Raw genomic sequence first — 16,007 nt, forward strand, 5'->3', positions numbered from 1 at the left:
TTGGATAACCCCTCGTATATGTATGAACAGATATTTTTTTGAAAGTTAATATTTTCCATTTAAAAGGCAAATGAAATATTTTGTTTAAAAGGCGTATCTATAGCACTATTAGCACTTTCTATAGTATGTTCCGTTTTTTATCATGAATGGTTATGTTATCTTAGGTTAACTGTGTAATTCATTTTTCTTACTTAATATGTATTGCTACTGTAAAATAGTGTATTCTATGATTATTCTTAAATGAACTTCAAACTTCAACTTTTTATCTGATATTCAAGATATTTTTATGGACTGCTGTATTATCAGTACTTTAACAGTGTTTTAATTTTTCATTTGACAGGTATTTTTCACACCATTTAAGACAGGGAATAAAAAACAACCCATCAAAGCTTCGATAATTGATATACAATTATATTCATTTGTTAGTGAACAAATAATATTCTTATATGAAAAGCAAGCAAAGACAAAGGTGTTAAGAACTGATAACTACTTCTTTCAAAACATTCAAAATAACAATAAGAAGGATAGTATAAATATTGAAAAATAATTAAACATCAATATTTTGTAACACTTTAAAATATGACAAATGTGTAATTTTACTATTTCATTGGCATCTACGCGGCAAAACAATTAGCCAACAATGGTATTGACATCATCGTTCTGAAGAAGGAGAAATCCGCTAAACGTTGAATAAAAAAAGGTGCTACCATATATTGCGTCATCAACTTCATAATTCTGAATGGCAACATCATCTCCTTGTTGAAGTTGTGTAACAATCATTTGACTTCCTTGGTCATGTCTTCCGTCTGTACCGCGAGCGTACACGGATGTCTTGACTACATTATTAACGACCAGGTTGCACCAAACTTCTCTATTGTGATCAGCCAGCACGGACGTAAAGAACACATAGAGACCTGACACTGGGGCAGTAAAAACACCATGATGAGGATTGTAGCCATTTCCGATATTAGTTTCTACGTGGTCGAATACTACGTTCTGGTGAGCACCAACATGTTGTGCTGTTTTTGAAAGACCAGCAGTAAATGCAACAGCCGCTTCATTTGCTATGCTGCGGATTCTATCTATTGAAAAAGAATATGATTAATGTCAACGTCCGCTTCATTAGTGACACATTTAAATAACTGGTGAATTTTATAATATGAAATAAGTATAAAGACAGTGAAAAAGTAGGAATGTAATAATCAAGCGGTATCGAAAACATTATTAAAACTAAATAAATATATTAATACATGCCGAATACAGTCATAGAAGATAAAAAGATATAAATGTATAAAGCCAAAATACCCGACATTTTTGACGATTTTTGAACCCCATTCTCTGCCGATACAGGTTTTCCATCTCTATGTTTACGCCTGGAGTTCCAAGTGCACATCTTTATTCGCCTCGTCAGTTGAGAAATCAGGCGACCATTTTGAATACTTTTCTCGCGCCAAGCTTCATTTTCATCCTTTTGATTTAAAAGCTCTTCCTTCAGGTCTATCATTTCTTGTCTATGATCTCGTTTGAGTTCTTCTAGCAAACCGGCTTGTTTTTTGGTGTATTCCTCAAGATCAACTATACGTTTTAGGAGATCGTGGACATTGGGCTCATTTAATGTCGAGTCAAAGTCTGCATTAACGGACGAAGATATTGTATTTTCAGCTTCCAAAAATGCAAATAATGCAGCAAATAATAAGAACCGAAGGAGCGCCATGTTGATACCTATGTCAAAATTAATTTTAGACAGTTATTTCATATATAAACCAGCACAAGTTATGATAGTGAAGTTATTGAACAATTTTTATCTACTATGTAAAATGATCTTAATTTAAGAATAGTCATAGTTTTTGATCTATTTCTATTTCAGATAAGAAGTGAATACATGTAGATTGTATCGTATGTTAATTTACAGAACAAAAGTACATATACATATATAAAGGGACACGATTAATGAAAGTCAGAAACTGTTTTGTGTAACGGCCCTGTATATTGTTGGATATTATAAAAGCTTAATATAACGTCGAAATAGAAGTGAATATTGAAAGGCTTTAGGCTCAAATGTTCCCTACCTATGCATTAGATTCAAAACGACACGTCTAAACACCAACAATAAGTTCAAATTCCATGGATGTGGAGCACCAGGTTGTCTTCATTTCGAAAATGACGAAATGACTTTGACTGGACGAACCATGTATTTTTTAAAATTTATTTCGTCTTCTGCTTATGTTTACATTAGATACATACATGAATATCAACGTAATGATATAGTAACAAAAGGCCATTATGGTCTTGGATCACCAACCTGAGAGAAGAAAAAATATGTATTGGCAGTATGTCGTCAATTGTCACGAAATCAAAGGCCTGAAGGGCCATAATGGCTTACGGGTTTGATATGACTATTAAGTTGAAGGAAACAAAGGCAGTCGGTGCGTGGCTTGGATAGTATACATTTACATGACGCATGGCGATATATTTTAATCTGTCTGTCTGTGCGTCCCATCTTCTTTCGTGTCCGTTTTGTAACTTTGTGATACATTGAGGGATTTTGAAATAGCTTGGTATGAATATCTACCACATCAAGACGATGTGACGCGTTTACAAAATCACGTCCCTACCTCAAAGGTCAAGGTCACACTAACATTTTGAAGTTTCACATTATCACAATTAAAGTTAATAGGTTCACATAATCGTGTTCGGACTGTAACCTTGCCATGCATCGAAATTTTTTTAACTAACTTGGTATAAATGTCTACATCATGAAGTCGTTGTGTCGCGCCTAAAACACGTCTCTTCCAAAAATTCAAGGTCATACTAACTTTTTGAAGTTTCACGTTATCACAATAAGAGATTATAGGTACAAACATTCGTGTCCGGACTGTCATGCATCGAAATATTTTAAAATAACTTAGCATAAATGTCTACCACATTGAGACGACATGTCGCGTGCAAAACCCATGTTCCTATCTCCAAGGTCGAGGTCACGCTTATAGTTTGAAGAAACTCATTCTCTCGAAAGAGTTTGATGATACACAGTCATGTCCGGACTGTAACTTCGTCATGCATTGAATGGTTTTAAAATAGCTTGGCAAAAATGTTTTCCACATCAAGGCGATGTGTCGCGGCTAAGGCTCGTGTCCGTATATCCGTCCGTGCGTCCCCACTTACACAACAATCGTTTATTGACGGATTTTTAAATAGCTTGGTACAAGTGTCTACCACATCCAATTTGTCGCGGCTAAGGCCCATATCACTACCTAAAAGGTCAAGGTCACACTAAGAGGTTGAAAAGGTAATATTTGTTTCCAAACTGTAGCTTTTTCATGCATTGAAGGATTTTAAAATTACTTGGCACAAAAGTCAAACACATCATGGTGATGTGTTTCATTTAAAATTCATGTCAGTTAGTCAAAGGTCAAGGTCACACTTACATGTTAAAGGTTTTATATTCTCACGTATATTTTAAAGGTACACACATTTGTGACTGGACTGTAACTTTTTTATGCATTGAAGAGTTTTAAATAACTTGTTTACCACATCAATATTACGTGTTATGGGTAAGGCCCAAGGTCCTACCTTCAAGGTCAAGGCCACTATAAAAGTTTGGAGGTTTTAATGCTCATAAGAAGAGTTTGAAGGTACACATTATTTTTCAAACTGTAGCATTGAAGGATTCTAAAATAACTTGGCATATATGTCTACCACATCAAGATGATGTGTCGCGTCCAAAAATCATGTCCCAAGGTGGTAAGTTTGCTACAAATAGCTATTTATTTCACAAGAACATTATTAAACAATTAGTTACTTACATTCTGTTCTCTTCATAATACCTTTCTGTAATGCTTTTTGGGCAATTCGTCACTTTTGCGTGACAGCTCTTTTTTCATCGAGATATTATGTTACTTTTACAGATACAAAATGACAAAAGAACAGAGACGGAACAAATGAGAGAATATTGTAAACGTCTACAACAAAACCCTGAAAAATATGACCCTTACTTTAAAAAGACAAAAGCAAAGGAAATCAAGAAATTTAAATTCCTTTTAATCACACGGGGGGGGGGGAATCACGTGACTTTGTATAGTAATACCCACGAGAAAATGGCGACTGCTGAGCCCCGGTAAGTACCTTATTATGTTAAATTAAGGTGGCAAACGTTTCTTAAATCAAAACAAAACCTAGTATATCATATGCGCGTTAATTTTCTTCAAATGACAATACAAAGTGCATTATCCTACGTTTTGTGGTTTTTGAGAACATTGTTTGAATTGTGTGAAAATTGCACATTCAGCGATAGTAATTCGCACGAAGCGATATAATTTGGTACCAAAATAAAAGAAAATAAGCTTACTTTCTGCACTTAAGACACAAAATCAATCATTTTATTGACATCTGTTATCGTAGTCCATATAAAATATATTTTCGAAGGTCTGTAGCCTACAAATGTTCTTTGCAAGTGTATAGTAAGTCAAACGAACAATTTCTGGATAGTAAGTCGCACGAAAACAAAATAGTAAGTTTCACGCACAGTTTCCATTAGCATACATATGCATTAAAAGAAAGTTAAAGTCCATATGTAAAGAGATAGAAAATACTTATTTCAATTATTCAAGATCAAATGTTTCACTTTTTGTCTATAGAACGAATGCTTAATTGGTTGTAATCATACTATATCAAATGAACTTTTGATGAGATTTGATATTACACGGCTCAGTGTTATTTTTCTGTTGCGATAGTAGTTCTTTGACCTCTGCAGTTTCAGGTGTGACTTGGTCCTCATTTTACTGTAATTAGAAAGAAGAAACAACAAAAAACAACAATGATACAGTGATACAAGTTATGATTAAGGCACATTGTGCCTCAGAAATCCATATTGTTTTGATTCTTTAGAAATGTCAAACATGTGTTTCATAATGTTTAAATAATGGATAAAACGCATGATAAAATTTTTATTACACCTGAAAAAGGTAGCGCTGATTATTCAGTGATGTGTCGTTAAGGTAGCAAAATGTAAACAAAGTAGTATTTTGACTTCCATACGAAATACTTATTCACTAAAGATATACCATTTTCCAACAGAACCAAAGATGCAAAAGGTAGTTTGAGTATCTAGCAAATGAGTATGTTTTCGGAAACTGTAACAAGATACCAAAAAATAAACAGGTTTTTTTTAAAAAATAAAAATGATAGCATTTAAGAGGCATAATTGACCTTTAAAGAAAAACGAATATTTGAAATTAAACGGTCAAAGATATTTACACTTTTTAAAGTGAAGGCAAATGGAGTGAAAAATAATATTTACATAAAACAATCTTAGATGCTGGGTTTCAAATCACACCGTCAATGTCGGGACACCCGAGTTAAAGCACCGACGTTTTGTTAGCTAGTTTGATGAAATAATTCAAGGACTCTGGTCGGACTAGAATCCATAGCGGTGAGAAGCATGTGTATTAAAATCAGGGACATTAAACACTCGGCCATGGACGCCCTGAATATCTTATTTACTAACTCTATCACAAACAAAAAGTAAGAGTTTACGACGCAACACATTTGCACATGGTAAGAAAATAAGCGTATGGTTTAACAAAACTTCTTGGGTTTATTTATAAAATCTGCCAGTGTATAAAAGAATAAATTTAATAAAAACTTGGTATACCAGTTCTATGATGGCATTAAATATCAATGTGATATGGCGGAGTTCTTCTCCTTTGCGTTTTTGGTCAAAAATGCAGATACTGAAAAGCAAATGATGGTGTTGTAATATTTCCTTCTGTACAGTTATTTCTTTATATAGCTAGTTCTAAAGATAACGGATGTGGGTTCAGTCAAACGTGAAAAAGGGCCAAGTGTAACGTACATTGTTGAGTACCAATGTCAATGTCTCATTTAGTTTTTTTTTTAAGTTAAGTGCCATGTTTTATGAAATAATATAAATTATTATTAAATACTCTCTCGATATTTTGTTTCTCTGTCACCGTAGACGGAACACACTTGCAAATTTGAAACCAAATAATTATAAAATAGTTTCGTCACATTTTAGTAAGCTATTGGAAACTGTGCGTGAAACTTACTATTTTGTTTTCGTGTAACTTACTATCCAGAAATTGTTCGTTTTACTTACTATACACTTGCAAAGAACATTTGTAGGCTACAGACCTTCGAACAAAATTTTATATGGAATTCTACAAGAACAGATGTCTATAAAATAATTGATTTTGTGTCTTAAATGCAAAAAGAATGCTTATTTTCCTTTATTTTGGTACCAAATTATATCGCTTCGTGCGAATTACTATCGCTGAATGTGCAATTTTCACACAATTCAAACAATGTTCCAAAAACCACAAAACGTAAGATAATGCACTTTGTATTGTCATTTGAAGAAAATTAACGCGCATATGATATACCAGGTTTTGTTTTGATTTAAGAAACGTTTGTCACCTTAATTTAACATAATAAGGTACTTACCGGGGCTCAGCAGTCGCCATTTTCTCGTGGGTATTACTATACAAAGTCACGTGATTCCCCCCCGTGAATCAATTTAGCAGAACAGAAAAAACGAAAAGACGAGAGAAAACTAAAGAATATGTAAGTAACCATCGTATTAAGGGGCAACGCCAAGCTGAAGTAGGACGGGAAATTCATGATAAAGCAATGGAAACAAGTTGTTATGAAACATATAGTAGTATACCAACACCTTTATTAGAAAACGTGATATTTCCAAATACATTGTAGGAGAAATTGACCCAGGAAACGCATAGCATAAGCAAAGCGTTAGCCAAGAGAACACGAGAATTCAAAGATCTTTAGTTGTAGTGTGTACATTTAGAACAAAACTGAAATGAAACCAAAGAATACTGCAACGATATAGAAATATACAAAACAGTAAACCATAATAATGCTCACTAGCGTTGCATGTTCGAAAAATCTTCTGAAAATAAAGTGTCAAGCGCCAGTGAAGGCGATCATGCGCTCTTAAATTCTGAAACAGTTTCTGCAAGATCTAATAGAAAATATAAAGAAAGCAAAATAATTGAACAACACCAAGAAGCCACTGATAATGGTACTTGTAGTCACCCAACCGACTCATAATAATAAAAAATCAAAGAAACGCCTTAAATTGACAAGCAAAGACTGAGCTCTCAAACAGTAAACAAGAGGGCCATGATGGCCCTAGATCGCTCACCTGACCCATCAAACTCATCCAAACAATTACCTAGACAAGCATTCTGACCAAGTCTCATGACAGGTGAGTCAAAAATGTGACCACTACAGTGTTAACAAGGATTAACCATATTTGAGCAGTGTGACCTAGTTTTTTACCCAGGTGACCCATATTCAAACTTGACCTAGAAATCATCAAAACGAACTTTCAGACCAATTTCCAGGATATTTGGATCAAAACAGTAGCAACTAGAGTGTTAACAAGATTTTTCTATTCTTTGCTCCGGTGACCTAGTTTCACATGCGATTTCGAACTCATCCGAGCAATTACATAGACAAGCATCCTGACCAAGTTTGATGATAATTGAGTCGAAAATGTGACCACTAGAATTTTAACAAGGTTTTTCCATATTTGGGCGGTGTGCCCTAGTTTTCATCCAAGATGACCCATGTTCGAACTTGACTTAGAAATCATCAAAACCAACTTTCAGACCAATTTACAGGATATTTGGATCAAAACAGTAGCCACTAGAGTGTTAACAATATTTTTCTATTTTTAGCTCCTGTGACCTAGTTTTTCATCCGAGATGACCAATGTTCGAACTCATTCAAGCTATCACCTAGACAAACATCCTGACCAAGTTTGATGATGATTGAGGCAAAAATGTGACCGCTGGAGTGTTAACAATGTTTTTCTATTTTTAGCTCCGGTGACCTAGTTTTTCATCTGAAATGATCCATGTTCGAACTCATGCAAGCTATCACCTAGACAAGCATCCTGACCAAGTTTGATGATGATTGAGGCAAAAATGTGACCGCTAGAGTGTTAACAAAGTTTTTCTATTTTTAGCTCCGGTGACCTACTTTTCATCCGAGATGACCCATGTTCGAACTCATCCGAGCTATCACCTAGACAAGCATCCTGACCAAGTTTGATGATAATTGAGGCAAAAATGTGACCACAAGAGTGTTAACAAGGTTTTTCTATTTTTAGCTCCGGTGACCTAGTTTTTCATCCAGGATTACGCATGTTCAAACTCATCCAAGCTATCACCTAGACAAGCATCTTGACCAAGTTTGATGATGATTGATGCAAAAATGTGACCGCTAGAGTGTTAACAAGGTTTTTCTATTATTAGCTCCAGTGACCTACTTTTTCATCCGAGATGACCCATGTTCGAACTCATCCGAGCTATCACCTAGACAAGCATCCTGACAAAGTTTGATGATGATTGATGCAAAAATGTGACCGCTAGAGTGTTAACAAGGTTTTTCTATTTTTAGCTCTTGTGACCTAGTTTTTCATCCGAGATGACCCATGTTCGAACTCATCCAAGCTATCACCTAGACAAACATCCTGACTAAGTTTGATGATGATTGAGGCAAAATTGTGACCTCTAGAGTGTTAACAAGGTTTTTCTATTTTTAGCTCTTGTGACCTACTTTTTCATCCGAGATGACCCATGTTCGAACTCATTCGAGCTATCAACTAGATAAGCATCCTGACCAAGTTTGATGATGATTGAGGCAAAAATGTGACCGCTGGAATGTTAACAAGGTTTTTCTATTTTTAGCTCCAGTGACCTAGTTTTTCATCCGAGATGACCCATGTTCGAACTCATCCGAGCTATCACCTAGACAAGCTTCCTGACAAAGTTTGATGATGATTGATGCAATAATGTGACCGCTAGAGTGTTAACAAGGTTTTTCTATTTTTAGCTCTTGTGACCTAGTTTTTCATCCGAGATGACCCATGTTCGAACTCATCCAAGCTATCACCTAGACAAACATCCTGACTAAGTTTGATGATGATTGAGGCAAAATTGTGACCTCTAGAGTGTTAACAAGGTTTTTCTATTTTTAGCTCTTGTGACCTACTTTTTCATCCGAGATGACCCATGTTCGAACCCATCCGAGCTATCACCTAGACAAACATCCTGACCAAGTTTGATGATGATTGAGGCAAAAATGTGACCTCTAGAGTGTTAACAAGGGTTTTCTATTTTTAGCTCTTGTGACCTAGTTTTTCATCCGAGATGACCCATGTTCGAACTCATCCGAGCTATCAACTAGATAAGCATCCTGACCAAGTTTAATGATGATTGAGGCAGAAATGCGACCGCTAGAGTGTTAACAACAAAATGTGAACGGACGACGGACGACGGACACTCATCGATCCTAAAAGCTCACCCTGAGCATGCTCAGGTGAGCTAAAACAAACAAATGTTGGAAAAAGCAGACTTAAATAAGAAACAGATAAACTTAGAAAACTCCTCTTACTTGGAAACGTACTTACTTACTTTGGAAATCCAAATAAAAAATTGTCGTCGCATAATGAAACAGAAAGACTTATGCTTGCTTCGTGAATTGCAAAGATACTTAGTAAATACAGGTTAGGGTAAGAATTCAACAAAAGTTAAGGCAATGAACACAATTACTATTCAACACCCGTTTACTATATAATTATTTTATATATGTCGGATTGTCCCGTTGTCACATTATTTTCCAGATGAAGCCCACCAAACTCGATTAAATGCACATTCTAGAGTCCTACACGACCTCAAGCCGACCCTACACAATTTTTTACAACTTGTACAATCCGACCACATCCAGACTTGTCCTCTTCTATCAACCACGCCTATACACGATCTCAACTAGACTCACTGGTCCTCTGCCCGATCGTTTCCAAATTTCCACCCAACGAGATCGTAATGATCGTAATTGAGTCGTGAATGGTCGTATATCGTATAGTAATATATCTTCAAACATTACTGGTTCAAATTAGTTCATGATTGAGAATGAGCAGTTGCAGTTTTGTTCTCGATGGTTAGAGCTTCAGAGGATCAGGGCTATGGCTGTACTACTAAAATAGAGAAAACCAGAATCCCTAAAGAATGTTCAACACAACTAAATTGAAAATGTTGCAGGCTCGGTTTGATTGAGCCTGTTCATGGACGGTACTGGAAAGTGCAAGTTACCGTCCACGCCCCCTACCACCGGATTAAGCAGAATTCAACATTTAACACGAAAATGGTGAAATTTTGAATTAAGAAACGTCCGCAGATGTTTTCATCTCTTACTTCATGATGTATTTTGCCTTTTTAGGCATTTTTGTTGCCAGAATTTGTTTGTTATATCTTCAAATTTGTAACAACTATAAAATAGATAAATACAGAATCCCTAAAGAAAGCCCAACACGGCAAAGTTGAAAATGTTGCAGGCTCGGTTTGATTGAGCCTGTTCATGGACGGTACTGGAAAGTGCAAACTACCGTCCACGCCCCCTAGCACCGGCTTAAGCAGAATTCAACATTTAAACATGTAATAGTAAAATTTAGAATTTAGAAACATCCGCAGATGTGTTCATACGGCGGTTATCATGGAACCTTCAATGTGACACTTCCGTGCCATACCATGAAAAGCGGCGTATGGTCCCCAAGTAATAAAAAGCGTGTGCCCTAAACGAGTAAACAATGGGCGGAACTAAATAAAATGGAATTTTGAAAGGGGATCAGAGGTTATGAAGCCTGCGTATCACAGATAAAATAGATAAATACAGAATCCCTAAAGAAAGCCCAACACGGCAAAATTGAAAATGTTGCAGGCTCGGTTTGATTGAGCCTGTTCATGGGCGGTACTGGAAAGTGCAAGTTACCGTCCACGCCCCCTAGCACCGGCTTAAGCAGAATTCAACATTTAACATGAACTGGTAAAATTGAGAATTTTGAAACATCCGCAGATGTGTTCATATGGCGGTTATCATGGAACCTTCAATGTGACACGTTAGTGCCATTCCATGAAAAGCGGCATATGGTCCCCAAGTAAAAAAATGCGTGTGCCCTAAACGAGAAAACAATGGGCGGAACTAAATAAAATGGAATTTTGAAAGGGGATCTGAGGTTATGAAGCCTGCGTATCACAGATACGACGTCAAAAGACAAATTTAAAAAGCAGGCAACATATCCTAAGGGTGATTCAATAAGACATCAACAATAATTTTATTTTGATTTATTGTTTTGGTCTTGTAAACTCTTGTATGTGCGCATGATCAAATTCAATTAGACCAATCTTATTTTATTTTATGCTTTTGAGTGGATTACTGATTTATCCGTAAAATAATATCTGATAATTTCACAGTGAAAATTATCATAATATAATCTCATACTTTTCAATGACGAGACTATTTTTAAAGATTTTCCCCATGTGGTACCTCATATTTATTTTTTGCTGACAATTCCGACATTGTCAGTGCTGTGTAGAGAAAAGCAAAGCTGAAATTGATACATAACTTAAATTTCAAAAGAAGTAAAAAACAAAACTTACTTCAATTCATTCAAATTTCCTATCACCAAATAATTATCATCTTTTTGTTTCATTTTTACGGTATGAAAATACACTTCCTTCTACATGCGCATTCTGGTGGCATTTCGCTGCATCATTTATGAACATCAATAAAAAGAACTAGAATTCTACAGCTTACCTAAGTCAAACGAATATCAATATTATATCGATGTTTTTCTGTTTCACGGTAGTTTTTGACTTGTAGTAATTTTGGAGTCTGATACCTGCGTTGTACACGCGATCTGATTGGATGTCCAATACATACAGGATACTAGAATAAATTTAATACACCAGCTAAGCAGACGCATATGTATACACAAAATAGATAAATACAGAGTCCCTAAAGAAAGCTCAACACGGCAAAATTGAAAATGTTGCAGGCTCGGTTTGATTGAGCCTGTTCATGGACGGTACTGGAAAGTGCAAGTTACCGTCCACGCCCCCTAGCACCGGCTTAAGCAGAATTAAACATTTAAACGTGAAATAGTAAAATTTTGAATTTAGAAACATCCGCAGATGTGTTCATACGGCGGTTATCATGGAACCTTCAATGTGACACGTCCGTGCCATTCCATGAAAAGCGGCGTATGGTCCCCAAGTAATAAAAAGCGTGTGCCCTAAACGAGAAAACAATGGGCGGAACTAAATAAAATGGAATTTTGAAAGGGGATCAGAGGTTACAAGGTTTGTTTGTGCCGTGTGGAGGCTGTAAAAAGTCGCCCCGTACATTCAATCAGAGATGTTATATTTCCGATCCTTAAAGATCGTTCAGCACGACATTATTGTTGTGCTTGTGGTATTTTTAGTTTTAACTTTTCGGCATTTTCTAGTTTGGTGGTTCCAATATTCTTACTTGAATAATGTTCAATCACCCTTAGGATATGTTGCCTGCTTTTTAACTTTGTCTTTTGACATCTTATCTGATATGCAGGCTTCATAACCTTTCAAAATTCCATTTTATTTAGTTCCGCCCATTGTTTTCTCGTTTAGGGCACACGCTTTCTATTACATGGGGACCATACGCCGCTTTTCATGGAATGGCACGGAAGTGTCACGTTGAAGGTTCCATGATAACCGCCGTATGAACACATCTGCGGATGTTTCTAAATTCAAAATTTTACCATCTCATGTTTAAATGTTGAATTCTGCTTAAGCCGGTGCTAGGGGGCGTGGACGGTAGTTTGCACTTTACAGTACCGTCCATGAACAGGCTCAATCAAACCGAGCCTGCAACATTTTCAATTATGTTGTGTTGGACTTTCTTTAGGGATTCTTATTTTCTCTATTCTACAGTGGCTTCAACAAAAAAATGCGCTTTTCTTCTGCAAATGTGAATAAAATATAGCACTAATTTTTCTCTCCAACAAAAGGGGTCCTTCGTGTACTCTACTTTCAGTCGACAAAATGTCATACATTTTCTAAAATCCTGTTAAAATATGATAAACAAGATCAACAAGGAAAGGCGGCGTTCAATGAACGCAACCCCCACATGACCCAGCAACATTGGAAATTATTTTCTATAATGATGAGCCACAACTTTAAGAAAAATTGGGTCATGTTTACACCGCTAATCAAGTAAAGGAAAAATTATCTGATTGTATACTAGACATATGATTGTTGTGCAAGTCAAAACTCTCAAAAGCTTAACTAGGAATAAAACTTTAAGTGTATCAGTCCATCTGCGCGTGTTTCTAAATATTTCATGTAAAATGTTGAATTTTGCTTAAGCTAGTGATAGGGGGCGTCGACTTTAGCTTACACTGCGTTCATTGAATGCCGCCTTTCCTTGTCGATCTTGTTTATCATATTTTACACTTCCGAGTACCGTTTATGAACAGGCTCAATCAAACCAAACCTGCGACATTTTAAATTTTGCCGTTTTGGGCGTTCTTTAGGGATTCTTTATTGCTCGATATTTGTTTTTTTTAAATTTATCTGATAAAATGACGGGTTCATTATCCATGGAGGTTAGACCTCATCCAATTAAAATTGTGGGACGTCCGTGGCCGAGTCATTAAGGTCGTTAACTTTTAACCGCTTGACACTGACTGCTGTCGTTTGGATTTCTTCAAATTCCTTCGAGCTAAAAAATGTGAACATTTTTTATCAATAAGATGGGGATGTATTATATTTCACTTAAATAAACACTGAATTTTTTAAACATAAACATGGTGATTCAGTATTTTTTTATCAGATAGGGTCATAAAATTTCGTCAAGTTTACACTTGCCGAATTTGTATAAAGTAGATATTACTAGGGGTGACCTGACCCTGATTTGATTCATCGATCTCCATTAAAACAAACAATAAAGAAAAAAGGTAAATTAAAAATAAAGAAACACACGCACACACACAAATTGAAGGGTCACGTCCAAATAATGGACGGCAACCCATTCTGTCCGTGGTTTCGTTGATCAATGACGGTTGCGTTCGAGATGGTATCCGGATGTACTTTTCTGTTAAAGGGTTGTTTCAGTTTCTACAAAACAGGTACGCTGCAACATGAAAGAAATCAATTTGGTGTCGCCTAAAACATCATTGTAATTTCTTAGCACCATACATGTTTTTTTTAATAAAGGCTCAATATTAAATTCATGTCTGAGAAAAAAAATGTTTGACTGAGAAACAGTGCAGACTCGGTCTAGTTGAGCCTATTTTTGAGAAACAATGAATGATCAATGTGTATTAATCCCCTAATCCCCAGCTGAAGTTTTACCCAATCCTCTGCATTATAACAATAGAATCAATGATCCCAAATAATCAATATTAAAATATATTTAAAAAAACAGTGAAATAAAGAACACGACAACTGCTTGTTGATTATACTTATATAGAAACTTTCGCAAAGTATGTGCCAGTTGTTCAAGGGTACCACTTAGATGTACACACTTATATATACTGAAACAAAAAAGAAACTTTCTCCAAGTTTGAATGTATATAAGTGTGTACATCTAAGTGGTACCCATGAACATCTGGCACATACTTTGCGAAAGTTTCTTTTTTGGTTAAGTATACATGTAGTAGCTTGTAAAACTAGTTTTGTTTGCAAAATCGGTCAGCTAATCCCCGTATAAAAGCCCGATATGTTTATTCAACGTAAAAATCGAGTTTCAAAAGGATTGAAAAACTGTACTAACATATCTACATTCAAACTTGGAGAATGTTTTTTTTTTGTTTCAGTATACGTAATCATAAAATTCTAGTAAAAAAAGATCATTTGAGAGAAAGGGCAAAAAAAAAATAAAACGCTATCAACTGCAGATTCGATTTGAGAGCAGTTTAGTACATTGTATATGCAATAACAAATGCCATTCAAGCATTCATTAATATCTGAACAAATATGCACTTCTTCAGTCAGAAAAATAATATAAAAATAATAATATACTTTATAATTACCCTTAAATGAGATTTGCAAAGTGACACTAATCACCTTAATTCAGGACTTAGAAAGTAAAGTGTTAACGAATGCTCGTATGTTTACACAATATTTTTAATGCCGACAATCAAACAAGGTTCTTTTCTTGGATGAAAATAAAACTTCCTATATCTAAAATATATAAAGTGACAACTTAGTTCTCTTTTGTCATTCCCTAACAACACCATATTTAAACATTAAACTTTTGTCTGATCAATAAACAAACACGAGGATAATCTATTGTAGTGTAATTATATATATAAAACATATATGGTAGCCTAAAATAGATGAAATGATAGTTTAAACAGTATTTGTGTCACTTTTCACGGGAAAATAAAATCTTTATTCGTCTATATTTGATTATAAATATATAATAACTATTATTTGTGTAAGACAGTTTTGACGAGATGCAATTTCTGCGAATGCCTTTTCTGTACTGGTGTTTAGAGATAGGAATTTTTCTAATGGAAGCAATACCAATATATCAACGCAAAAAAGTAAAGTTGCAAAAATAAATAATTTAAGTTGCGAAATTTACCGAAACATACAATTTTAGTAAGGATTTTAAAAAGCGCTTCCATTAATCAGTATATCAAGCATATCACATGACAGTTTGAGCACGTGAGACGGTTCGACAAAATGGCAAACGTACAGTTGTAAACAAAAATGTACAAATGTAGTGCGAATTATTTATTTATTAAGCTCGTTTCACCCAAGAAAACTGATTACTGTGCGACCAAAAATATTTTAAAACATGGTTGGAAAAATTCGCGTGCTTTTGTTACAATATTGTCTTTGGTTTGTAATTACTCATTGGAATCTATTCTTCTTGATTCTTGGTTTGCAGGCACTGTCTCGATAATATTAATCCAATCTTTCATTATGTTAAATTTTTAAATACAAAAATCTGAAATAACAAAAGAAGAACCTACACATCGTTCATTACAAAAGCATATCATTTAGTACTTCGACAATAATAACTCAAGACTACCACAAATAACTATAAGTAAAAAATCAAAGAAAACAAGGACACTACTTATATCAAATGTCTGTAGATGAAGTAGATCGCCTGTCAGATTAATAAAGGGGAGATCA

At 35.2% G+C, this 16,007-nt stretch overlaps 1 protein-coding gene across 1 annotated transcript; it reads right to left on the reverse strand.

Moving 5' to 3' along the window:
• Positions 1 to 591: 591 nt before the first annotated feature.
• LOC132738091 (uncharacterized) lies at positions 592 to 1,811 on the reverse strand. Its single transcript, XM_060725520.1, has 2 exons — positions 1,306 to 1,811; positions 592 to 1,082 (listed from the first exon to the last, which is right to left on the reverse strand). Exons 1-2 carry the CDS (start codon positions 1,712 to 1,714, stop codon positions 631 to 633), a joined length of 861 nt encoding a protein of 286 aa, XP_060581503.1. The 5' UTR covers positions 1,715 to 1,811; the 3' UTR covers positions 592 to 630.
• Between the last annotated feature and the right edge of the window lie 14,196 nt (positions 1,812 to 16,007).

The sequence above is a fragment of the Ruditapes philippinarum genome, unplaced genomic scaffold (genome assembly GCF_026571515.1).
Source record: "Ruditapes philippinarum isolate M1 unplaced genomic scaffold, ASM2657151v2 ctg615_1_1_1_1, whole genome shotgun sequence".
NCBI lineage: Eukaryota > Metazoa > Mollusca > Bivalvia > Venerida > Veneridae > Ruditapes > Ruditapes philippinarum.